General features: G+C 39.5%; 2 protein-coding genes across 8 annotated transcripts in view; one reads left to right on the plus strand and one right to left on the minus strand.

Moving 5' to 3' along the window:
* Positions 1 to 16,341, minus strand: part of LOC148653573 (cysteine-rich protein 2-like) — a 29,751-nt gene extending 13,410 nt beyond the window's left edge. Inside the window, exon 1 of one of the 2 annotated variants that reach the window (XM_088648759.1) lies at positions 16,074 to 16,341. In XM_088648759.1, the coding sequence (XP_088504885.1) occupies positions 16,074 to 16,116 (43 nt within the window). In that variant the 5' untranslated portion in view covers positions 16,117 to 16,341. The remainder of the gene's footprint in view (positions 1 to 16,073) is intronic. The other variant, XM_088648758.1, reaches the window with a different exon arrangement.
* Positions 1 to 27,436, plus strand: part of LOC148653572 (uncharacterized) — a 64,849-nt gene that overhangs the window by 27,209 nt on the left and 10,204 nt on the right. For 2 of the 6 annotated variants that reach the window (XR_015941706.1, XR_015941703.1), the window contains 2 exons: positions 6,861 to 6,975; positions 22,948 to 23,298. Coding sequence is in view for 2 of the 6 variants with exons in the window: in XM_088648756.1 (XP_088504882.1) it covers positions 6,942 to 6,975 (34 nt within the window). In the remaining 4 variants the exon portion in view is untranslated. Of the gene's footprint in view, positions 1 to 1,522; positions 3,188 to 6,860; positions 6,976 to 7,620; positions 8,505 to 22,947; positions 23,299 to 27,436 lie in introns of those variants that run through there. The other 4 variants (XM_088648756.1, XM_088648755.1, XR_015941704.1 and 1 more) reach the window with 3 other exon arrangements.

Below are 27,436 nucleotides of genomic sequence, written 5' to 3' on the forward strand. Positions count from 1 at the left end.
AAGCATCCTGAAATGTATAATTTTCCCCCTGCATTGTGTTTAATGTGGAATAAAACCTCCACTTTTTCCATCTGTTTCCAGGTTAACAGCAATCCTGCCTGATATAAATGCAGGGTAGCCTTTGTCAATTCCCTTTCCGGTGTTAAAGTTCCATATGAAATGAAGGGATGTGAAACGCATATGAACTTCCCACCTGAACCTGCATTTTTTCATATTCCTGTCACGTAGCCAGCATGCCTAAGAAACCTCTCTACTACTGTCCTGCACAATGCTGAAATCTGAAACTCCATGGGGCATTATTTCTTTTCACATCAGATTGAATTCATACATGAAGAGAAAAAAAAATGATTGCATTCATTTTTAAGTCCTTCCCAGGGTTACGGAGGTCTGAGAAATTGTTTGGAAGAATCCAATTAGACAAACTGCACTTGACAGCTTGTCTTACTATCAGCGAGGAAGGTAAAACACACGCCACTGGAGTTACGCTCCAATGAAAATGAAGTTGTTGCCTTTCACAGAGTACAGGGGGAAAATACAGGAATCCAGGGAATGCAATGTTGTAGGAGGACCACAGCTCTAATCCCTGTGCAGGAGATGTGTGGAAAAGGACCATCAATCATCCCAAATAATAGTATCTGAGCAGAGCTGCCTGGTGGTGTAAACAGAAAGGGCCCTTTGTGTGGCTTGTAAAATAATACTCCTTCCTTTGGGTTTACAACAGAAAACAGTCAGCAGTATGAAGAAATGACCTTTGGTGAGATGTTTATTAGGGTTATCAAATAGCAGTGGGGTGAACTGGGTGTCTCTGTAGTCCAGGGATTCTAAACACTATATCCATGATATACATGTAAATGTAAAGTAAGAAAACAATGATTTCCCTTCAAGTCCCTCTTTCCCATTCGGTACGTGACTCCCCGAATGTTTAAAAACGGGTTGTGGCCACCTGTTACTGACATTATAAAGACTCCAGCAGGCCCTCCAAGGGTTGGGTCTCTAGTCTCCTGTTAGACTTCATCAGAAGGTTATGAGGAATGTGATTACGAAATACCTCTGGGAACGTCTCTACAGGAAGGAGTAAAGGAGCAGCAATTAGTAATGGTATGCCTACTGCAATCAGGCATTTCATTAAAATCCTTTTTGCTGGAAGTGATACCAGATAAAAAAGAATTTGATCCTTGTACATACTGTATTTTCTACAGGATCGCTCCTTCATTAATCTAAAGAAAATTACAGGATACAACACCATCCCGGTCCATTCATTTTTTATTGAAGATGTCTGTAATTGTCATGAAAAACCTTCTTAGAGTAGCATAGCTTATTTTATGCATCTCAAGACAATCAATAAATGATGCGTAGTTGAAGGCCTGTTCTTTAGTTCCAACATAATGATTACAATTACAGTAAATGCAACAAGCTTTCCCCAAAGTTTGTTTGAAGTTCATGCTCCATGTTACTGACCTAAACCTAAACTTGATCTTTAAAAGGGTCATAGCCAACTGCATTCTCATTTTTTCTTTTGAAGACACGTCCTTGTAAGGCAAGAAACAAAAACAAGTTTGCCGTCTCAGACTTGAATCCTGAGAATCAACCTCAAACATTCGGGTTTTGGGAGAGGATAGAAGCCAACAGACAGCCACAGAGTTTGGGAAAAAAGATCTGGACTTCTGCATCTGTGCTGGAAGTCTGCTGCCACTACAAAGTAAGGCCTACACACAGATAAACGAAAGAGTTTAAACACCCATCCTGGCTGAAGCTAGGCTCTTGTCGGACAAAGGTAGGAAATTCTCACCCACAGCTGGAGAGAGCAAGTTAACAGTTTCAGCTTTTACACAGTTGTGTCACCTGGCTGAGGTCAACAGACACATTTAAATCCCCAGTCAAGAGTCCTTCTAAATATACCACCACACTTAACAATAGCAGCCAAAGGTCCCATGGGGCTTCTCTCAGGAAACACCTTTTCGTTATCTGAGGGGATCCAAATGGGAGGACTTCAGTGTTGACTTCCTCAACGTGGACAGCTGTAAAATCAGCATGAGGGAAAACTTCCTGTCATTCTCCAGCTGGAGTTCTGTGGTGGTTAATTCTGGATAGGTCTCAGAATGGGCGATTGTGAACAAAGAAGCTAATTGGTCAGGAGATGGGAGGTAATTCAATCAGACTCAATGGTAGAATAATGGTCCTGTTAAAATAAGGCCTTATCTCTTTGAGAGATGAGATTGTATTGCAATCACCTCTTAGGAAAATGTATCCTGACTGGATCAATATCCAGTGTGTGCAGTTTCCTCATCTACAGTTATCGCTCAGCTACCTTGATTCTGTGCTCCAGCAATTGTGTATTATACTGTGTAGTATTCTCCTGCTGGGAAGATTATAAATAAATCCAAGACTCTAGACTGATTTCACTTTTCAAAGTTCTAGAGAGTTTATCAATTTTCACAGTATCCCCTATATCTAGCTTAACATTACCCTTTTGTTAGTAGTTTGTCAAAAGTTTGTAATATGAAGTTACAAAAATTCTGCTTTCAATGTGCAAGATAACTAGGTTTTTTAAATATATTATTTTCCATGGCTGAGTGACACCACAACTATTTTGGAAAGTGATGTTAATTTTCCAGCCTCCCCATTTGGAATTAACTCTTGTTCAAACTTCTCAGACCGGTTATTAAATCTCGGTAACAAAATAGATTCACATTCTAGAAAAAGTTGACAAATTTCAAATTAAAGACAAAATTGTGAACTTTGTAAAAGTACCATAAGTTGCCCTGTTCTCGCAAACCCCCGATTGAGAATTCCGACTAATTGTGACATGATCCAGCTCTTCCTGCTCACTAGTCACTGTAATGACTAGTGTACGGCTACGTATGAGTGAATAAGTACAGGTTGTGCAGCAGACATTTCACTGCAGAAATGTTCCAACGTGATCTGCAGGCAGAGTTAACAAGTAAGTAGTACTTGTCAACAAGTTCTATTGTATTAAAAGAGATGTATTCATAAGCCTGCTTGTTTACAATCTAATAGTAACACAACGCATTATCAGACGTTTTTTTGCGTGGTTCTGCATCACAAAATATGGCACTGTGCCTATCTGCAAATTCATCTATTTTGTGATGTAAATTGGAGGTTTTTGATGTTGGAGGTTGCTGTGTACATTTTACTTTTAGTGTGGTTTGAAAGGCACTCCTCAATGCTGATTGACATTCAAGTCCACATGACACTGGCGTTGTTTGAATAGATAAGACAAGATAAGATCACTTTATTAGCCAAATACAATTTCTTGCATTAGAAATTTGTCTTTTTACATACACCAGCTTGCTCTCTATGAGACAGACAGACAGACAGACAGACAGACAGACAGACAGACAGACAGACAGACAGACAGACAGACACTGGAGCAGTCAGGGTTAAGGGCCTTGCTTAGGGGCCCAATGGAGTAGGATTTCTCTGCGTTTGGGGAGACTGCAGTCTGGAACAACAAGGCCCAGGATAGAACAAAGTAAGGTGGGGATTGCGGCTAGCAAGCTAAATCAGTAACTTCACTGGTTGAGCCACGCAGAAGCCCTCATGATTTTACGTTTGAAAAAGAGGTAGCAGTGGAATGTGAAGAAGAAGAAGGGGTATAGGCTTCCACAGGCAAGCAGAAGAACCAGAGAAAGAAAGGTCACTGATTGTAATTTTCTTTAAAAAAACTGGAATTCTGCTCTCTCATGCCTTATCCATCCAACAAGGAAAAGCATGTCCAAACTGCATACTGCTTAAAAAGCAATCTAACTACAGAGAAAGCAAAATTAATGCCTTTCCATTCTGGTGCAACAAGACCTTTAATACAAAAACCAGATACCGCCATCCTGAGCAGAATTGAAGGCATCAAATAACAGCTCAAAATGCAGAGGAAGATAAGGTCTTAATCACTGCAGAAACCTAGCTAAAAATATCACAGAAAGAGTTATAACAATTCTTATTTATTCACAAGAAGCTTAAATTAAGAACCATTACCTGTACCTTTTGTAGCTATAAATGTTTCCTGAGCTCTAGCTGTTTTTGTGCTTGACAAGACAGAAGTAATAATCAGCTCTTACAATGCAGACAGAGATGGATGGAATTGAGAAAACGTGTATCTTCATTTCAACACAGTTTCTTTTAAATTTGTATTTCAAAGGCTGTCGTGCAAGAATTATAGATAAAAAAGATTTAGTCCCAAGCATTTTGCATTTGAGAGGCAACATATGGGGGGAGAAATAATTATGGCTCTGTACTTAAACTGGAATTTTCTGGGCTCACATCTAAGCTGTGACACTGCTGTTGTACCATTGGGCAAAGTTCTTGACCAGTATTGTTCTAGTAAAATATCCAGCTGTATAAATGGGTGCAAATGTTAATCACTTTTGATAAAGAGTGTCAGCCAAGTAATGAATAAATGTTACTTTTGCACTCTGAAATGCCAACTTCAATGGGAAATCGGGGCAAGTTTTGGGTGTGCATTTAGTTGTGGAACCAGGAGCCTGGGTGCCACCAGCAGCTACAGTACATCCGTCTCCGTGGTGATACACAGGTTGTGTTGTCATGGTAACATATTGTTTTAACTCTCAGGCTGTCAGGGCAGCGTGGGAGGTGTGTCACAATGGCAAGATTCCTTAGATGGCAGCTCCAGATTAGGATGTTGAAAAAATGGGCCACACCAGGCAGAAAACAAAACACTGAAACAGAAGGGAGTCCAGTCCTCAATACTACACTCACTGTCCCCAGAGTGGATATGACTGATAAAGAGCCTGTTTTATACTAATCTTAAATTAAATGCTTATCCATCTTTTGTTATTGTAGAACTGACAGGTGTTTAAAGGCATGACTTATGGGCAGCTTCACTGTATCAGTTGTTTACATGCTGGCCTGCTGTCAAGCCATTACTTAGTAGGCTAATGGCATTGGCTCAGGGGAAGCTGACAGGAGGGGTTGAAACAATGTTCCTGTCGATTTTGATCAAAGTGCTCCACGCCAGCTCCAGAAACTTCTTTAAGCTGCAGTGCATGAACTGCTTTCTCGACAAAATTGTTCCATTTCTGCCCTTCTGGCACTTCATATCTCAGAACACAGAACATCTTAACTTTTTAAAGTGAATCATCAGTGTCTTTTCAGTATGGTCTTATTCGCATCTATTTCGATAGCCCACTCTCTCACACACACACACACACACACACACACACACACACACACACACACACACACACACACACACACACAGCTCATGGAAATTTCCCCCTGAAACTGGCTGCTGTTGACTGGAGCTGGAACACATTTTCTAGGTATGTAGTTTTCATTGTTTGCAAAGAAAGGTGTCATCGTAACGCATAGACACATTTCACGATCCCAAAATATCCTAGGGATCCTAAGTTCCCCCCAAAAAATAAATTTCCATGAGGTATACTGTTGTTTTTTTTCAAATGAGCAATTCCAAACCCTTTAGTGTAGGTTAATATACGATTTTAGGTACTGTCTGCTGCAGTGCTGGAGGACAATCATAACACAGCAGTACACACCAGCAGCGAAAGCAGTATGTCACCACAGAACGGAACCCCAAAGAAAGGAAAATGTGACCTTTAAGGAAAAAGAGACACACCTCACAGATCCCAGCTGGCAGACACAAGATAAGCCCAAGGAGGTTTCCCCTAGAGTTATTTTTCTTATGAACTAAGACAAAGGTGAAAGATGGGGAGGGGTTCTGGTCATTTCAGCTGCACTCAGTCACTCTTGAGAATGAGAAAAAATTACTTTCAGTTACATCCCTTGTCTTTATACTCATGTGGTGCGGCAGCCACAACCCACTGTGCTCCTCCTGACTCCCAAATACCAAGTGCCATGGCAACCATGCGGAACAGGCGGTTTGGTTGTCATGGAGACAGCAGGATCATTTTTGTAGCTCAAAACTGCCGTTATCAAATATTCAGAATCTGTCTCAAGCAGAGAGGCACTGACAGGTAATGTCAGGGGCCTGGACTACAGCAATCTGCCAAGTCACCCTTGAGACTTAAAAAAAAACTAATTAGAGAATTAAATAAAACTGCTATCCAAGAAAGAACCAAAAGAGACAATTTAAAATAAAAAAAAACCTCAAAAGAAAAAGGAAATTGCACTCACAAACAGGAGATGGTCGTAACAGTAGCACAAAATACTCTTTTATCTTACTCAGCCTCCTCACCCATCAACTATCACCGGCTATTGTTCCTTCATATCAAACCAGACGCCATAACAAATTATTCTGGCATTTAACCAAACTCAGATTATCAAACTAAAAATCTGCATCTAATCTCTGGTAGCAGCACCGCATTCCAAAAAGGTACTTTTTACTGCACATACTCCTAAGGGTAATTACAAATAAGATTACAAAGCGCTGTCTCAAAAGGCATAATTGATTAGCTGGGGCTTTTATTCTTAGCCTAATTTAAAAGAAACGAAAGAGTGCAATTTTAGAACAAGCCTGCCGTGATGCAATCGCACAGGCCGGACAGGCAGTTGTTTCTAATCTTCAGGAACACTTGCGTTGGATCAAAAGAGATAAATTGTTTAAAAACAAACAGCTGCAATCAAGTGGGTATTAATGAGGGAAAATAATCGCCTGGAATCTGAAAATTAACTAAGAACCACTGAAGGCCATCAGATGTGCTGCTCTTTCATATAGGGTAATTACCAGTTGCTAATTACCAACTAGGAAAGAAAGGAATCCAAATGTCAACACTGTCAGATCACCATCTACACAGCACATTACGAATAGGCTCCAGCTATGCACAAACCTTCAGTTTCTTCCTAGGACACTTCTAAAGGATGACACCAAATTTAAATGTCCTAAAAAAGGTTTTTTTTATTTACAGCTGAAATTCAGGTTAAAAGCACAGGAAGAGGATCAGCTGCAAATGTGTTCTGCAAACAAAAATTTGGTTTTATTTAGGTAGATGAAATACAGCACCTCAAAGTGCCTTCAAAATGGTGAGTGACTTTTTTAAAGATACGGCATTGTAATTAATTTTAATCCGAACTGCTTAAAGCACCAAGGACTAAGATCCTACAGCTACACTAGCTGAGCTGGCAACTGGTGGAATTACCTGGCGTTTTTAAACTGGGCACCTTTGTAAAAATGTCTCATTTTTACTAAATTATTTTACTAACTTTGAACATGATCGGTGTTCCTGTAGAATTGTTTTCATCTCCCTGTGTCTTCCGGTCATTGCTCTATCAGAATAAGTGTGTGTGTATGAGAGAGAAGGTACACTGGAACAGTTATCATACACATGTCCACTGTGCATCAAGGTTTCTGGTGCTGTAAACCAATGGATTATGTGGACACACATGACTCTCTTGTTGCTGCTTTGACGAATCTGGGATCCCCAGATTGTTGTTTTATTTCATATTTGAGCAGAATACTTAATTTCTTTACAATTCTCCCAAATACTGCATATAATTAATCACAGCTTAGCCAGAAATCACACACAATGGCTTATGAACAATTGGTTTCCTCCACTAACTAACCTATTTCCTATAACATAAGGGTTTTTTCATGAAGTACTGTACAGACACTTTCACTGATTATTTCTTTAGCTAAGCTGAGTTTAATTTCTTTCCCACTCTTTCCAGTAACTTTAATTATGGTAAAATGAACAGAGCCCCCAAAACAGTGGGCACTGGCTAAGGCTCAAACAAGGCAGAAGTCCATAATGGAGGAACCATGTGCAGGGTGTTTTATTTGTGGTCAGGAGACCAGTGAAGTAGCAGCACGTCCAATCATTTTGGAATCAACTGCATGAGCTGGAGATACATTTCCAAACATGTGAGAGATCAGGGCCAGTGGACCAATGAGAGCACGCAAGCATGAACACCACTTCAGCTGACAATCGACCTACAGAACTGGATGCTGTGAGATGGAAATATATTTTTGCACAGGGTGGTTATGAATAATAACTGGTGTCAAGACATCACCACAAACTGGTACTAGCTATAGTACTGATCCTAGCTATAGAAGTGTACTGTATACTACTAGCACTAGCTATAGTAATTAATAGTAACTTCTTAAAATTTAAGGTAACACACAGGCAGGAGCACAATTATGGTGGACGGTGGCCAGTGCAGTCACAACCTTAAAGGTAACAATCAGAAGCATTTGAAAGTTGAATACATTCATTGATCAGTAGAGTTTTAAATGTGTTCATTTAAGGGACGGTGGCCCTTAAGGGTTGAAAGCTATTGAGATTTTTCTTCCACATGAGCTCTAAACTACTTCATTTGACAACTCACCTGTTCAACTGCTCACAAATTGTTCCAGCTCTTTAGAAACGCTAAAACCTGCTGAACTGAGGGCTTCCCTAACCAAAGTTGCTTTATTCATTAAAAAGTCTGTATTTGCATCTAGTAAACTGCATTTTTGTCATTTCTTCTGAGTAAGAGTAGCATTAAGAGGATGAGCAATCGAGAAGAATTTCTGCACTAAGAATTTGAGTATTTTGTCCTTCAGCGTTTTTGCTTTGCACACTGCTGATTAAAAAGAAGTTTGTTTTTGCAAACGATCCTTCATGCTGCAGCAGGGACAGGCACAAGGCCACAGGCCTCTCTAGTTTACTGTACATTTGAATAATAACTAAAATAAAGGAGGACTCCTTAGCACGCAATCAGACCAGATGACAAGTGTTTTGTTTTTCTCCATACTTGATCAGGAAAACCAATAAAATACTTGTTGCTGTGGTTATCAAGCAAGACATCTGGAAGTGAGTATTCAGTCTGTGGACTGGGGGCTTGATTTATATCGAATGTTTCCCCTCTCATCCCTGCTTCTGGTCTATTCTGTGGCCTCCAAGACTATTTAAAGACCATTTATTAGCTTACAGCCTTTAAGCAGAAAACAGGCTTCTCGATTCTTTAAAGAATCTTCTGTTCCACCCACAATTAAAGAAATGTGGTCTTTTATATTTCTGACATTTTTTACTGCCCACAGCCCAGGACTAACTATTGCCACAGCAAAGGACAACATAAAAGCCCTAATAACCAGCAACCATGGTCTCTGAACATTACCTAATAAGAGAAGGATGATTTTTTCATTTATGGTGGGAATTCTGAGCTGCTTTCTGAATTCAAGTGCTAACAAGACACATAAAACTCAGGTTGGAGAACCACCCCCTATGAAAGAGGACAGTGTGGCAATTATAGCGAAGGCAGGGGAATAAATCTGGGTCAATGACATAACGATGCTGGGCTTGCAGACCTAAAATCTGAGAAGGGTGGTGCACATCCTGAAATTAGCAGAGAGAGGGTGGAGGGAACAAATCCATGCACAGCTGAAGCCACGGCTGACGTCTTGCGGTAGTCCCTGTGAATTTCTAGTAACAATCATAAGCCTGGTGCTTGTATTAGAATTCAATGGCAACCGTCAGTGCACTGCTGATTTTTACTTGAGAGAACTGTCTTAGGTACTGCACTGTTGTACTGCAGGTAATTATGCATTACCTATGGTACATGATTCGCTATAACTTGGTGTCCTTATTGGCTAGGACAGCTTATTTTCTGGGAGAAGATAAATACATCCCCACTTTTAAACTGTACAAAGATCTAGATGAGATGAGCTTTCTGCTTCCTTGTCCTCACAGCTGAATGCCTTTGCTGCTCAAGAATGTAAAACTCACAGAGTGTCATTTTGTTTGCCTGTGGTGGAGCTTCAAACACTCTGCCACATCTAGATATAAAAAGCTGGTAAATTGCTTAGCAGGGCTGGATTCTTCTTGGTCATAATAACAACATTAATAATTATAAGAGTGAACAAACACCAATAAAATTAATTTTGAACAAGACATTTGCAAAGTACAAACTGTACTAATGGCCACAACACTATCCCTGCATGAGCAACTCGTTTGTCCGAAGCCATAAAACACTACCTGAAAAAATCCTTTGATGCTCAAAAAGCTTCCTTCAAGTCTCATCTCAGTTAAAAAAATTAATTTCCTGCCTGGACTGCAAAGGAAAGAGCCCTCCAAACACGCAACGGCAGATGAGCGGAACAATTTATCCACAAAGCACGTACTGTGCTGTCTGCCCAAATCGGAACAAAGAGATCCTTAAGAACTGGCCTGACGCTCTTGTGGAAGGTATCGACAACTGCACCTAAAGAGCGAATCACCCAGAAATGTTACAGCAGAGCCTTTGTTGTGATAGCATAGCCATCCAGATGGATCCCGACCAGCCCTCCTCAGCTTCCAAAGGCTGATGCAATTCTACAGCAACAGTGTACAAACGTCGCCTCTCCATTCAACCAAAGGTGGGGTTTCCTCCTGCTATCCCCCTCTGTCTGAATGTTGACTTCATCTGGCAATGGTTCTCTAAACCCTTCCTTCCAGAGCTGGTCAGAAAACGTCAAGCCAAAAAATAGGCATGGCCTCACTCTTTGTCCCTGTTGGAGGGTGCCTCAGGGGAAATCCCAGCTGAATAGGAGACTTTGGGTCTCTTGGCAATGACGCACATTCTTTTTTAAGAGAATGTTTTGTTTTGGCTTTCTGTGCTGGTATATGACAGGACATAACTGCAGCTCAGATGTTCAAAAAACTTTCTTGGATGCCCTTGAATACAAAAACAATAAACAGTGATGAGAAAATATAGTATCTTAATTTTTGTTTGAGCAGAATACCTTTGGCGTGACACTCTCATGCAATAAAAATCATACTCTTGCAGCAGAAAACGGTCTGTTTCTTCACAGTGTAAAGTTAAACATGATGTTTTTGTAGAGAGATCTGTGAGTATGGGCAAAAGTTATAGGTCAGAGAGAATTACACAACCAGACAGATGATGGTAACATAGTCAGACAGCATGCAAAAAAATAAAAGGTCTTACATAATGCAAAAGAAAGTTAAATGATGTATGAAGGAAATGTAGCAGAAGCTTGCTCAATGCATTTACTGTAGTAAAGTCCAGGGAGCTAAATTCAAAAGATATGTCAGCACGTATTTCAGTGCATGAAGTATTTTTCATTCTGTGTTAAAAAAGCAAGTTGTATTACATAATCTGCCTACAAAGGTTGGCTGGAGACTGTTGAGAGCACTAGTGCAGGGAGAATCAGGTGGAAAAGCCAGGGTTAATACGGCCTTCACTAAAGAGAACGCCTTCACAAGAGAACTCTGGGTAGCATTCAGTCCCAAGGGCAAACAAGACGACAACATGTTAAGGGTGGACAGCTTTCTCCAGTGAGAATGGATTGGAACATGTCTTGGCCTGCAGTCCTTTCTCATGCTCCAGTGTAATCACTCTTAATATCAGCAGCAGAGCCCTGCCTCTCCGTATCCATTGGGCTGACCATTCCTCAACTCTCCCCATCTCTCCGAACAGCTGTGTGGCACAGTCCATCCTCCTCTGGGAGCACTGCTCTCTTTAGGTAGTGTTTATTGGAACTGTGTTTCTTAAACAACAATTCCCTTCCATAATAGGATAGGAAGAGGATAGGGAAACTGCTCTTATATTGTATATTACTGGCAGGCCCTAATGTGTTTAAGTAATAAAAATATTATGTTGCACTCTAAATTTTTTGCCACATTCCAAGTTTCATTACCTTAAGGTACTAATATTTCAGGTGGTTTACACACGACATCTAACGTGGATGAATGAGAAGGAATAAGTAATAGGTTTATTCCATGCTGAAAAGAGAAGAAAGAAAACACAATGTTTCGGCCGTGGAGCCTTCTTCGGGTGCCACGCAGCTACCTACCTGAACTACATAAGGAATAAGTGCAGTCAAACCAGGATATTTACAGTTACGATACTTATTCCTTTTCTTTAAACGCACCTCATCAGTTTTTATAAAAAGATGAGGATAGGTGCGGGTAACGCAGGAGTGAGTCATTTGAACGGCTGAAGAGGTACGATCGAAATAAATATTGCAAGAAATTGTGTATAACACTTGGGCTGAGCTCTTTTTTTCTGATTTGATCACACATATAAATCGCATTTAAACCACACAGCATTGCTTCGTGCAACTTCGTGTCACAGCTGCATATGAGTCACGCCGCCGTAGATGATGGCTTCTATGGCAGAGCTCGCTCACAGACGTGTTTCGCCCCCTGTTCTGACCTCACACTGGGCCCTGAAGTCCCTGTAGCCGTCAGATCGTGTTATCATTGTTATTTACTTATCTGTTATGCAATCCCTTTAATCGGTCGGTTGCTTTTATTATTATTATTCCACCAAGCTCTCCAGGATTTTTCCAAGGAAATTGGATATGAAAGTACTGTATCTGATCCAAAGAGATAAATCTCTGGTCTCCTTCGTCCAAGGTCACTAGGTGTAAACCCTCCTGCCTAAACTGCTGGGGCAGAGAGAATGCTATGTGAGAGTGTTCAGTGAGAAACAAGCAAACAAAATAATTGTACATGAGGGGAAGAGGGCTAATTTTTTTGCAAACTAATTGAATAGGGGAATAGGGAACACCTGTTCTAAAAATGCACAGTACGACACTACAACCATCTTGTAGCTGGTAGCACATTTTCTCTATTTTGTTATGTACTGCTGTTCCTAACCACCTGCTGAAAGGAACTCCTTACACACACCATCTGGTAATGGCTGTAAATCAAGGTTTTCCCTGTAACACTCACAGACCAGGGTTCTTCTGGGATGTAATAAACTACTGATATTTAGGGTCTAATACGACAAGTATACCCAATAAAATAAATGCTCAAAGTTGCAACCTGACCTTACAGCTCACGTTCGTTTAGACGAGTTACTCATGCCAGTTCTCTCATGTCCCTGATACCCAGCTGTCTGAGGTTTGGGGATATACAACATGGCAGACACATCTCTAGATACCAGAAGTAACAAAGCATTGTGTAAAACTCTGAAGGAATGATTCACCATGACCAGCTCTACCCAGGTTGCTACAATGCAGACAGCTATTCTGCTTCCCTCTATCGCTCAGTCAGTGTGATGGCGCTCTCTTAGAAGTGGGTGAAGCTTATGCCACAGCTCACACCACCTGCCAATGCAAAGCAATCTACCTGCTTGGGTGTGATACAGCCTTACAATTCTACCTCCCTGGGAGCTGTCCTGTGGAACTAGTGCTGAAGTCACCAATGCTGTCTGACCCAGAAACTTGAGACTCTTATTGATCGCCTCTGGGAGACATGCAGGAATACATCTGGCAGTGACCTCATGCTAACAAATGGAGATCACTGCCCCTGTCATGCTGGAATTGCTCCACAGCATAGGAAACTGCATGAATCTTAAACTCCTTTTGTCTTTCTGTATTCATTTATGCTGTTGAGATAGCAGAAATAGAAAGATTGTCTGTTTGAGAGAAGAGACAAACTGACGTTTAAAAATACCTGCCTATGTATCCCATCAACCCACAAAATGCATAATAATAATATTCTGCAATAGATACTTCTAAACAGCTTCAGGTTATGAGATGGAATTGACTGACGTGTCCATCATATTACCTGGTACTCCTGTACCACACAGAGTTGACAAGGACCTGTGTAACCAGGGAGCTGTTGTTTTCAGACTGTTCCAAATTGCCACATTTAGCTAACATGTCTAGAGACAAGAGTAAGGCCCCTAACTTGCAAATGAGAAGGTATTTTAGAATCCTTGTTTTCTAGAAATGGAATCTAGAATAAACAGCAAATGAGCAAACATGAACCAGCTCCAGACGGAGTTCTGATGAGTTCTTGTCAAGTGGCACTCAAACACTCGCACGGTTTGGTGTTGTACCCTGATATTTCTAATTATTTGTCAAGACAAGTGCAGCGCACTTTTTTTGCAGTACATATCCCACCCAAACCGTGCAGTAGGACTGTTATGTGTAACTGTAATGTACATGTGCTTACAGCTTCAATAAAAGCATTATTAAGTCATGGTTCTAAAGTTCTTTCCTCCTCAGAAGAAAAACAAAACAACCCGCTTATAAAAAACGCACATGTGCTGTTAACAGCACTGCATAAACTTTGTTGGAGACTCCACCCAAATATCTTCCTGAAACTACTGTACTTTCTAAGAACAATAAAAACGACTTTATAAAATTACAATAAAACGAATTAAAATCTGTGGTGTAAATCATTCAGAATAAAAAGACAAGTAAATTTAGAGCAAATTCTGCCAAGCCTAAAACACACAAAAACTGCCTCTGAACCCACATATCTAAAGGGTTTTTTTCTTCTAACAAGATTATGTTCTGCAATTTGCAAAGTAAAAAAATAACACAATGAAGGGGTTGTGGCCCTGGGGCACTGCCTGCAAGAAGTTTGTAAGTTTTCCCCATGTTCGCCTGGGTCTTCTCCAGGTGCTCCAATTTCCTCTCATAGTCCAAAAACATACTGGTAGGTTAATCGCTTCTAGTAAAACTGGCCCTGGTGTGAGTGTGTGCATGTTTGTGTCTGTGTGAAACAGAAAATGGACGAATGCTTAAGATAGCTCATGACAAAATGAATCACATGATCCTTTAGCTTTTCCATCAGCTGCTGCGATTGAAATATGTTCAGGGAGTTATAAGATTGGTTCACCTAATGCTAATACAGGCTTTAAGCCCCTGATATCATGTCCAATATTTTACCTTATTTTAGCAAGTCTTCATCCTGTGTGATTACTTCCTTTAAGGTGTATCCCAGTGAATTATTCACATACAGTAGTTTTGACAACCTTGTGTTTTTAAGGGACAATCACCAACAGACAGCCTTGCATTTTTAGGGTATATAATTTAGGTTATATGCATATTATTCATGGCATTGTTTTCTCTGCACAGCTTAATCAATACTTAGGGGATTTGAGGGGGAAAGGAGAATAAACCATCCATATTTACACAAAATTATAATACCAGATAGTCAATAGACAATCATCACAAACTAAACAAAGATACAACTGTGAATAGCATTGAGGAAAAGCAAAATACAGATATGTTGATATGTTTTTCACTTTAAATATTGAATTACAGGGGGGACTACTAATACAGTAAAACATACCAGAAAACTCTTTAGAAAATGTTTTCTTCATTGAGATGTGGATCTTGAGCCACATAATTTTGATCCAAACCAGGTGTCTGCGTGCATAGTATTGAAGGGGCAAAAATCAAGAAGCGATTTTTGTTCTATAATAAAAGAAAGCTCAGTACACGTTTCTATGAAATATAAGTAGAGATACACAATTCATGCGCTTCAAAATTATTAACGAAAATCTACAGTGGTAATAACATATCAACAAGCGTCAACCAGCCCTCAATAAAAATGCATCTTTCTCTGGCTTCTTGTCAATTTAACGTCTCAGAAACAGACACTTGATCAACTGGCCTCATATCATTCATGTCGACATTCCATATTTTCTAATAAGGCTCAGTGTCATTTTGTTAATATTTTTATGGAGCACACCTCTGGTATAAAAAAATCAAGCTGCACTGTCTTTGAGCTAGTTTTTTGGGAAACTGCGCTAAAAAATAGATCCTAACGTGCTTCCTAGCCTTTTCCCGAATCAAACACAGCTTTCAAATATATAAGTTGCATATGTTTCAGCTATGTACTGTAAGTATTTTCATTTTTTTTGACAGCGCAAACCTTCTTCAGAAATGCATCCTTAATACCTCTAGTTCAGCCAAGCCGTGGAAATAATTCTTTCATGCATAGTCTTCGTAATGAATTGTGCCACAGCTAAAAATGAATAACGTGGGAAATTAGATAGCCTAATCTATTATGTTTCTACTTAATATTTAAAAAAATCCAACACACCACATGCACGATTAATCACAACCCAATTTTGCTATCCGACTCCCACAACCGAAAATAAATCGCAGAATCGCACGGACCCACCTAACATCTTTAATGGGGATTACAGAACAGCTTGCAGGTGTGAAAGACAAAAATGCCTACGCTAGCCATCCCCTTGTTTTACATGAATCTAGTACATCTCGCTTGCATTTCTTACAGAGAAGATGGCTTATGTCGAAAATAACAAAATACATACAATATTTAATAAATGTTTTTTTTAATGTTCGCGTATAAAGTATTCTTGGAAAAAAGCGGGGTACCAGATAGCACCTTCACCGAGACCTAATATACCCATCTTGTAAAGATGTCACTTACCGAAATATACGGTTTTGTCGCATTTGGGACATTTGGATGCCATGATTTTGAAATTCAACGTCACGGTCTACTTTCTCTGACTGCTGCTTGCTATCTCCCTATCCTCCCAGGCACAAGCGCTTTTTTTCCAGGGAGAGCAGCATCACTTGCGAAGCCCTTCTAGGTTTGCATAAACACGCCCAGTACTCCCTGTAGACCACGCCTCCTCCGACGCTGGTTGGTCACTCTTCGGCCAGGTTGGGGGCGAAATGGACAACGACAGTGGGTTGGGCCGGTTGCTGAAATTCAGAAGAAAGCAATGGGGTCTTTCACTTGGTAATGAATAACGTTTCAAACGAAACAAACCGTTTCAAACCGTTACGTTTCGAATTGCTCTAGCTATTGTAGGAGACGAACTTCACATTTACTTCATGGCCAGAGCTGTACACGTGAGGTACTATGAAAATAGGAAAACTGAAATTCTAACATTCAAATATGAGCAGTAAAAAGACATGTGGCTAGCTATAAACTACTTAAATAAACTTAAATAAACTGTTAAATTGCTTTTTATGAATAATATATTTTATTTGCTGGGGATATTTTGGCTTTAACATGATAACGTAATAAAAGATCCGTGTTCTTATTTTTCCCATGAGAAAATAAGATAGTTGAACGCTAAAAGAGCAAAATCTGAATGTCTTTCTGTGATTCGTACTGTGTTCTGGGAAAAAGACAAAGGGTGAAGAACTTTAATCCTGAACATTAGCAATACTTGCGGTCTTATGCAGTATGTCTCTGCATATCCCCGCTAAAGTTTGGACATCCAGGATACTGTAGGGTTCAGTTCGCTTTGCTCAGACCCACAGCAGCTAAGCGGAGGGTTTTGGACTCCTGGCCGTCTTCATTGAAAGATTCCATAGGTTCTATAGGCGATATCAACGTCTCCACTTCATTAGTGCTAAGTCATCCGTGCGTGACCTCTGCACATACCCAGTCTTTAGGTTCAGCAGTCCTTTTATCTCTTCAGAAATTCATCTAAAGCTTAGTGAGGCTCATGTATAGAAGCTCAATACATATAACAAGCTCAGTCAACTTTAAATCCGGTGAACCTGTAGGGGCTATACTTTATCATTTTCCAATGAGTGAGTACAGAAACATGTTTGAGTTTACCTCTGTGCCACTAATGTCGCTGAACACTGCTACACAGCTGACTATATTGGGTTTACTGAATTTAAGTGGAGGCTGAAGAAAAATATTTGTGTGGACAGGGAGAGACCAAGGCAAGGCAAACAAGGACTGAGAAAGCAGACTAAACCTGCAGTTTCCAGCCCCACTTCCAGGAAACAGCTGTGCCTTCTGTTATTATGCTGCAGCAGAGTTTTTAATCACAGTCTGTATCATATCAACTTTCTATTTAGGGGGTATTTTAAAATTTGGTTTCTAATCTGTTTAAACCTTTGCTGTGACGAAGTTGTTTGGAATAGTAAGAGTGCAGGCTTACTTATTTCTGTATATGAATTGCCTGCATCAATGAGTTCTTAATTTTAGGATAAAAAAAATACAAGAGAATGTTTTGCAGATATGGGCCTGTTTACTGAGGGCTTGTTTATAAAAGCTGAACTCCCCACTCTTACAGACGTAGTCACTGACAGAAGCTAAGAGATTTGTCACAAGGGCTTTAATATGTCAGAGGACATTCTGTTTCCTGCCCTCCATAGCAGACAAGAAGAAATATAGGTAAGGCTTTACTTGTTATCAAAGCCTGGTTGGTAATAAGTAAAGTGGTAAAATGTTTTATTGTATTGTGTAGTAATTATGAAGAAGTTAAGTATGAGTGTTTTTTTTACCTTCATTCAAGTTAAGTGCTGCCAAAGTACTTGTGCCTTTTATCGACTGGGGTAATAGGCAGACCTATCACCAAGACACATTTTGAGTGAACAGCTTGATAGCATGAAGACATGAGTGTCACTCTATAAAACATGCCAGGCAATACACACTGAAATATATATTTTGTCCTTTATTTTAAAATTTTGGCTTTCTGCTATTTACTGTATTATTTTTTGTCTGCAACTTGCCATAAATATGCCATAAACTTTGCAGTAGAAAATAATGAAACCAAAGCAAAAACAGTTTTTAATTCATCATAGTTAAATGTAATTAGTCTTTGAAGGTTCAGATTATTTAAATAAGAACCATACTCTTTGTAGCTTCACAACACACTCATTAACTTTAACACATAGCAATGTTTATCAAGCACAAAAGAATTTCATACAGAAAATAAAATCTGCAAAACAGGTTTAAATGACCATCAATCCAAAAAGTTTGCATTTCAGTTTTACATACACAACAGTCTTAATACCTTTGACATTTTAGATCTGTCTCATCAATGTGAATATTTGAAATATTCTTCTAAAATCAGTTTAATATCAGATCAAATAAGGAGGTTTTGTTCATCATGTAAGATAACAATTGTTGAACAGTGTGAACAAATTAAAACATTGATATACCATGCTTTGAAGATTAATAGTTTTAAACACTCATAATTAAAATTAAATTTAACCTCATACATTTTGTTATAAACGGGGGGTTACGAAAATGGAGAAAATCGGAATTGACCGAGCGGATTAGTCAATAATAAAATCAATATTCATAACCCCCAACTTGTAAGTGATTTCTGCAGAATATACCCAAGCGACTGGTATAATTAGAGGTATGTGAATTCTTTGTTCTCTGGCACAGGTTTGGTGAAAAGAGTAATAATCCAGGAATACTTGGTTAAACAAATATTTCTTAACGATGAAATTATTATAAACACTACACTTCACACAACATAAACATACAACACACAGGTTACTGTATTTACAGTCTATACAGTCACGGCGTTTCAGAGGCCTAAAGTTCTAATCACGCAGAACACCCCAGACTGCTACCAAGTATTTGATTCTTCAATTATGCCAACAGAGGCCAAAATAAGAGATAAGCTGCCTTATATGGAATACAACCAGCAGTAAATCTCTCTCTCATCAAACTTGGATGCCACAAAAAACTGGGTTTCTTTAAAAACGAAAATAGCAAGGTCTCTGCGTCAAGGTCCAGATACCTAGCTCCAATCGCGATTTGTTTAGATGATCGTGAAGATCATGAAAGGGCTCTTGCCTGGTGCAAGCTTCAAGTTCCAACTCCTCCTCACTCCTCTGTCTTTTGTGGTCCAATCTTCTCTTTTTCTCCTTTTTACTTTCCTCTCTCTGTGGTCTTGATCTGATCTTATATGGTTTCTTTCTGGACTGTTGATTGGTAATCATTAACCCAGACCAAATGATTGGTAATAATTTACCCAGAACTTAATTAACTAGGTAAACCAAGGTAAACTTTATGATTGATTTTGATCACAGGAGCTGGACCCCCTACATCCCACCAAACATCCTCTCTGGAAATGGAAATGTTTACGGAGCCAGGTGTTACACACTTCCTAGTCAACCAGATGTGTATATTATTATTATACTGACATGCAAGAACATCACTATTTGATAGGCAACCCAACAGAAAGAAAGACAGGAAGTGAACCCCCTGGAGAGTTTCTAAAACTTGTGGTGAACTAAAGGACAGAATCAGAGTTTTAATTACTGAAGACTACTCTTATCAACAATTGAAGCCCATTTTCATGTTTTAGGGGGCTGTGAAATTGTAATTGTAATGTGGTAACTTAGATATTAGAACATGTTGAAGAAGAAACCAAATTCCCTAAAATGAATGTCAGTTTCCAGCATGAAAAAAAAAACACAGTTCTTGGAGAGAATTCATCAAGAGTTCTATCCATTGCGCCTCTAATTGAATCCTAAAGTATCTCAATTCATAACATTTGTTTGATTTGTACATGCAGCCGTTAATACTAGTGTTCTATCACTGAATGCCAGAGGCATTCTTTTAAGTTTATTACACAATTTAAGCAAAAATAAAAGCACACAGAAAACAGAATATAGAGACTTTTAAAATTTTCGTTGATGTTTTGTAAATATGACACTCTACCAGAGAGCTTTGAGTGACTAAGAAGCCTGGCTTATAATTCTGTGAGTCACCGTGCAAACATTAATGCATATCAGGATTTAAATCAGTTGACCTTGAAAGTGTAAACATTTTGTCTTAATGGAACAGAGGTGCTTCACTGTTATCCCACTTGGACTGATTTCAACATAGACACTATTTAACTGGTGCTTGTAATATTTAGTTTAACAGCACTTTGTCAGAGACATGAACATCTTGCCAAGGTAATCATTAAATACCACCAGATAATAATCAATGAATGCATGTTTTTATACGAAGTTACCAATGAGAGGAGGGTATTTGGCCCATCTAGTCCATTTGGTAGTTAGTAGTTAATTGATCCAAGTATCTCATCCATCCTTGAAAGACACCAGGGTATTGGCTTCCGCAACAAGATAGCTTGTTCCACACTCCCACAACCCTTTGCGTAAAGAAGTGCCTGCTGTCCTCTGCTTTAAATGCACTTCCATGTAGTTTACAATTATGTAAGTATCAGGATATACATAAACAGTAGCTTGGACTTATTCAGGGAATTGTCACATTGTGGAACAAGGCAGTGTCTTCTTTATGCTGTAATAACAAACATAGATCACCGCTGTCTTAGTAGTCTTTAGACTACTTCTTAAGTCTAGAATAAACATTAATGACCTAGTCAAACTAGTTGTGTGTGAATGCATTATGAAAATACATGACATAGAATCAACTTAATAAAAAACTGTTACCTAAATACAAAACTTCAGCAATTAGTGTACCTATTTAGATATTGTGAGGCATATCTTCTTATAAAAAACTGTCGTTTTTACATCTGGGTACAAGATTTTAGCCCTGTACAGGATGAGCCCTATACAGAATTAATGGATTACATCTGAGATGTATACATCTTTTTACACACCAGTATTAAAACTTAATACATAATTGTACAGTGGGAGACTTTCGCTACAAATATACTATATACAAACAAAAGGAACAATTAAAATCCTACAAGAAATCCTAACAAGCTTACAAAAAACAGCAATAAGTAATAAGAGGTTCTATATATATTTCAGTATATACAGTACATGTAGACTACAACTGTTCAAAGTTCTAGTATAGCCCCATCTGTAATATTGTATTTGCTGTATATGTGATCTCTGTCTTACAAAAATCATAAACAAAATATGAGACAAACACAACACCTTCTAAGTGAAGAAAAATATTAAATGGAAAAAAATAGATTGTCTGTGGTACATAGTTTTAAATTGCGTGGCTAGCAGAAAGCTTAATAGAATGCAATTTCACGCCAGCAGTATTTTTAGACAGAATTAGCAATAAATACAGGCCTCCCTAGAGACCCAACCAATGAAGGTGTTCACAACAGCAAACGCTGAGCTCTGTGATTTAGTTTCCGCAGTTCGATGGGATGGGATTCTCCAAGAAGTGTTGCACAATTGGCTGAGCATGGCTGGGTGAGATTAGTCAGAGATCAGATCGACCCCTGAGGTCTCCCAGGGACTTTGCAGTCTTGCCAGTGCCATTGGTGAGGAACACAACTCTCCTCCAATCAGCACTTGTCCTGCATAAGAGGGCAGTACTGCCTGTGATGTGTAAAAGGCAATTGGCTTGTAGTGGGGTGGGACAGAAAAGGAAAATGTATAGCTTACATAGCCTAAATGCCTTGCTGTTGTCATAATGTTTTTCTGTCTTTTGGGCTTGAGCCCTCTTCCCTGCTGAGTCTTTCTCTGCGTTGGTAGAAAGGAGACTACAATAATATACAGTGGGCACCACCCCTCCACACACACATACACATTCTCACGTACACAGATGTGAACACTCCAGATGTGAATACTTTTCTGAGACTTGGGATCTTTGTGGTATAATCTGAGAAATCCTAGCGGTGCCTTGTGGTCTTAAAAATATTCTCCCTTTCACACTGCTTGCTCTATTAGCTTGTTGTTGTAGCTTGTTTGAACTGAGCAAAGAAAGCTTTATGTTAGCATTGTCAATCATCTTGGTTTCGTACAGAATTTAAGATTATTTAAAGTATCAAGAACTAGGATCGCAAACCCTAGGAATTATCACCCACATATTACTATGAATCATACTGCCTGAATGCCTCCATATTAAAATAAGCATTATTACATAACCCTAAGCACAGAATGGAACAGGCACAAACACTGCAAAATCTGGTAGGATGGCCTTGTGCAAGACCAGACACAGAAACACGTGTTGAATCAGTACTGCAGTTTTGTATAATGAGTGGAAAGTTCCTGGATAGCCACTGACATCTGTAGCTAGGTTATTTCACTAAAAGCCCAGTTCATTAAGATGTGATGCATTATGATTCTATTTTTTCTGGCCTCTGGCAATATACAGTCTCATGACTTGCTGAGTCAGTGTCAAATGTAAAGAAAATTATATTTGAAATAGCCCTGTATTTCCCAGTAAAAGCCACTATTCTCAGGAACCCACTGTTCCCATTTCATACTTGCATTACAGATATTTCAGCTAGCCAGTTAACCTAGAGAAGAGCAGGGAGCAGACTGCCCTTGCTCTCATACACAGTAGACTGTATGACTCTCAATGGAATGCTTTATCTACAGCATTTTAAGTACTTTCCATTACCAGCAAGCTTTATAAATAAAATGTGTTTGGAACACATGTCCTTTAAGGTTTAAGGAATGGACAATGGCTTTAACTCCATGTTGACTGATACTGATGGTAAATATCACAATTCTCCAGTGCAGGTTTAAGAATTGGTGTTTCTTAATTCTGGGCACTTTCAAGAAACAAAATGAAAACTGTGATTCACTTACTATCCTTCTCCCTCTATGAATTGGCTACATTACTTTGTTCTCCTCCCCCCCCCCGACAGCAGGCGGAACGACGCGCCGGTTGGAGTATTCTCGGTCGCATTTAATGGCAATGTCAGCTCAAAGATTTGGTTCAAACCACCAAATGGAGACGGGCGTGCCGACAAGCGGACCCTGCTGATGCGGGATTAACGCTAGGATGAGAGAGATTCACTTACTATCCTTATCCTTTCTTACTATTTGGGTGGACACCAAACTACCAATGAAGCAAGATGGTCTGAATGACATCCTCTCTTTTCCAACATTTCTGTAATTAAGGCTTAAAATAGGAAACAGAAATTAACCAACTATATGCTTCTTGACTAATTAATACCTTTGTAACATTCAGTCCATAATAAAAGAATAATTGTTTTGAATGTGTGCTTTCCTTGTCTTAACTGACTGAAAGCCCAGCACTAGAATATGTGGGATGAGTGTGCAAGGTTGATATATTTTGACTGTGGAAATTAACATGGCTCTATAAATGAAACTTAAGGAGTTAAACTTAAACTTAATATTGACAAACAGCCGATACAAGCCAGGATACACCCTGGACAGGACGCCAGTCCATCACAGGACAAACACAAACACACACACTCACACCAGGGCCAGTTTTTCCTGATGATTATCAACCTACAAGAATATCTTTGGACTATGGGAGGAAACTGGACCATCTAGCAATGTGAAGATGGGGAAAACATACAAACACCATACTACCATGCCAAAATAATGTAACAAAAAGGCAAAATATAATTAGCAGCATTTGCATTCAGTAGTTAATTACACATGTATGCATAGAGAGATTAATTATGTGCGTCACACAGTGTTTTTGGTAATATTCTCCATACTGACAAATATGTACATTTATTTATTGCTTGAGTGTGCGACTGTCTTCAAAACTGAGCTGTTACAAATGCACGCTACACTATTAGGATTACAATCAAGTCTTAGCTGGGCTGCATGGTTACTGAGATGGTTCACAATTTGCATGTCAGTAGTAGATGTGAATAAGTTTCCTTTTCACAGGCCCCAAGAGCTGGTTCAACATTGTTGATTTATTAGCTAGATATTTCCATTATACTTGTCCACGACTGCACAAACAATGTTCATTTTTCACACGAAGACATGGAGCTCCCACTGGGGTTTTGGAATGTTGCATATCTTAAAATAAACGATCTGGATTTTTAAACATGGAAGCGGGCTGTCAGATGGAATAATTGGGCATACAGCTTGGAGAGACTGACAATTTTCCAGCCCAGATATCACCTTTCCCTCTCCTGATAGCTGAGTCCACTTGCTGGGGAAGCAGCAGATGGATATCTATCAATGGGTTTATGAAACCCAAGGGCTTTCTTTCCCTTTTAGAGCTGTACAGCCAATATGTAACAGAAAAAGAGAAGCCTGCTGATTCTGAGCTTATTTCAGTGGTTTTTGCAGTCCTTAAATCCTCTCCTCCCAGCAGAAAGCAGCTTTTTGCATAAAGCACATTTGAATAACATACGTAAGTAGTGGATTTTTTAATTTATCAAACCTGTTCTGTATTTTATGGTCAAATTACCAGAATCAGGGCATTGTTAACAGCCTTGTAGCTCACAGTAGTTTGATTCATGATCTCAGGCCCTGCAACAAAAATGATTTTTCAAAGCTTAGTGTTTGTTTACAGGGTAAACTGTGCAGAATAAAATATCCATGGTGAAAACAGTAAAAGAACACCCATATTCGAGCCACCACAGCTCATTGGGTCAGAGCCCAGTCCTATACTGGTTGCCTGGCAGAAAAGAGAGCAAATCACTTCCTACTGTATTACCGCCACAGCAATGCTGGTTCCCACTTCTGCAGCTGGGTGAACTGGAGCAAATGGGGTAAAGTACTGTGCCTCTCACTACAATAGCATTCCCGGTAGCAGAGACTTGGACCCACAACCTGCAAGTCATGAGATCAAAGACTTACCCACTACTCTATGCCACCCTCAAAAATTGTAAAACTACTTCCTCAAGAAATATATCACATCATCACATCACTTTCAATTACTGCTTATCCAATTCAGGGTCAAGGTGGCCTGGAGCCTGTCCCAGAAAGTACTGGGCACAAGGCAGGATACACCCTGTACAGGACACCAGTCCATCGGAATGTACACACAGACACAAATATACATACACTCACACCTGGGCCAATTTTTATAGAAGCCAGTAAAAATATCAGTATGACTTTGGACTGTAAGAGAATCTGTAGCACAAAGAAAAGCCACATGAACACAGGGAGAACTTGAAACATCCACACATATCACCCCATGAAATGAACCTATTGCTGCAAGACAGCAATGCTCACCACTGTGCCACGATACTGTACTGTATCTCAAGAAACACGGTGTGTATTACACTATAATGCGTTTTGTTATGAGACAATGATGGATGATGCACATGAAGTACACAGATACAGTCATATACTGTAGAGTGAAGAGTATTTATTTGTCCGCAGCTGGATGAAATTGCCTGTGAAACTGTGGGCTCTTTTAAGCCGTATTTTCAAGCATGTCACAAAAAAACAAACTGTCTTTAATCAAAAGCCTAACCATAAAGATGTTTTAATTCAGGAGCAAAAGCTGAGGTTGTCACAGAAGTACAGAGGCCAGCGTGCCTGAATGTTTACAATGTCTCAAACGCGAGAATGGGGATGCTTTGGATAACTGATGGTGTCTGATGAATGACTGAAGAAATTGCCCTGTCGTCGCGACGCTGTGATTCACAGACCCCAGGCTTTCTTCCAACTCTTTTCTCTAATGTTCCTCCTCTGCCACCCGCAAAGAAAGAGTTCTGAAGACACAAAGACATGACGCCCTCACAAGTGTGCCGTGTCTGTAGGACTGGAATCCTGCCACACAGTTGCTCGGGACACTCTTTTCCTTTTAAGTGTGAAACCTACACATTGCTGGGGTGGGGGCTGGAGAAAAGCTCCCTGTGTCTGAGCTGGCAGTTGTTCGTACCCCTTCTCAGTGCCAATTCCTGTGTCTTGGCATCTGCACACTTCCCTTCCCAAAGACTGCTGTCTGCGTAAGTATTTACAAGCGTCTGGCAGTTGTCTGTCACCCAAGTTACAAAGAAAGTCTCCTCATGTTCAGAATACTCCCACTCTAGGGTGGGGATGCCATGTAAAGCTATCTTTAAGGACACAGTAGCACACGTGTTTCTGCTAAATCTCTTACTATAGAAATTTGGCCACCTCCTGCACTTTCATCACCCCCAGAGACTGTAAATCAGTCAGGGTCTGTCTCACTTACAATGCTTCTATTTTCACCCTGTTTTGTCCTGGTGGTGACATTTAATTTGGGCTGTTTCTACCTTTTGTGTTCTGACAAATTGGCTTTGTTATGGAGAGCAAAAACGTTTTTTTTTTTTCAAATGTGCTTTTCACCTTCCGGAAGAACCATTCTGTGCCACTTTTCCTTGTTAAACATTGAGACATTGTTTTCAAATACCCCTGGTTTTGCTTTCTGGATAACAAAGTCGGTACATGAAAATCTAAATCATGGCACCCGCTGTTCTTAAAATTAAAATGCATTATCAAAACATACACACCAATATTTTTATGTAAAATTAAATTTGGACACTACAGAACCTGAACACCAAAGGGAAACTTCCAAACTCAGAAGTTACTATGTGGAAATCGATGCTTGTACTTCTTATTTTCTGTACTTGGTTGTGGTGAATCTAAACATTGTGACTTAGCAGTTTAAGCATTTTCATTACCTCCAGCCCTCAAGAGCAACAGTTTGGCAGGTTTTTTAGATCTTATTATTCCTTGTAGATGTGAGGGAAGTTACTGTACATGATATTCCAATTAAGAGCTTTGGTGGAATTAAAATTGGAACAAGCTTTGGCCCACAGTAAAAAAAAAAACGCACCACATTTGTGTTTTTGTATTTAATACATATCTCGTATGATTTTTTTTTTCTATACTATGTGTGGACTCCATCTGCGTTGCAGTGGCTATCACTGTTCACATATTAGATTTCATGAGGACTTCAATCCACCCACATCATCAAAAATGTACTCATAAATGTAGAGTACGAGCCTTTGCCATGAGCTATCAAATATCAAGATTTTGCTGATACAGAAAAGAGATAAGTAGTTGGGCACCATGTGTGTGTTTTTGGTCACAGGGACTGAAGATCATGTTGAATTGCAGCATGCCATTATACCGTATGCTCTGTGATTGAACACTCAACATTTCAGCACGTTTTCTTGCTCAAAATAAATGCTTCCGCATGTGCCAGCAGGAGAGGAAATTAAAAATCACACAGCAAGATGAAGTTAAGACTAGTGTCCTCAATTAGCACATTCATTTTGCAAAATGGTATGAAAGTTCCTAAAACCTTAAAACCCTTATGTACAGTACAAAAAACAGTCGAGATTATATTGTAAGAATCCTTAAAACTGCAGCAACATCATTCTGTAACACTGTATGTGGCCATGTTGTATCATATAAAAATACAACCTTAACCACTTGTTGCTGACA

Source organism: Lepisosteus platostomus, chromosome 10, assembly GCF_059453375.1.
Source record: "Lepisosteus platostomus isolate fLepPlt1 chromosome 10, fLepPlt1.hap1, whole genome shotgun sequence".
In the NCBI taxonomy this organism is placed as follows: Eukaryota; Metazoa; Chordata; class Actinopteri; order Semionotiformes; family Lepisosteidae; genus Lepisosteus; species Lepisosteus platostomus.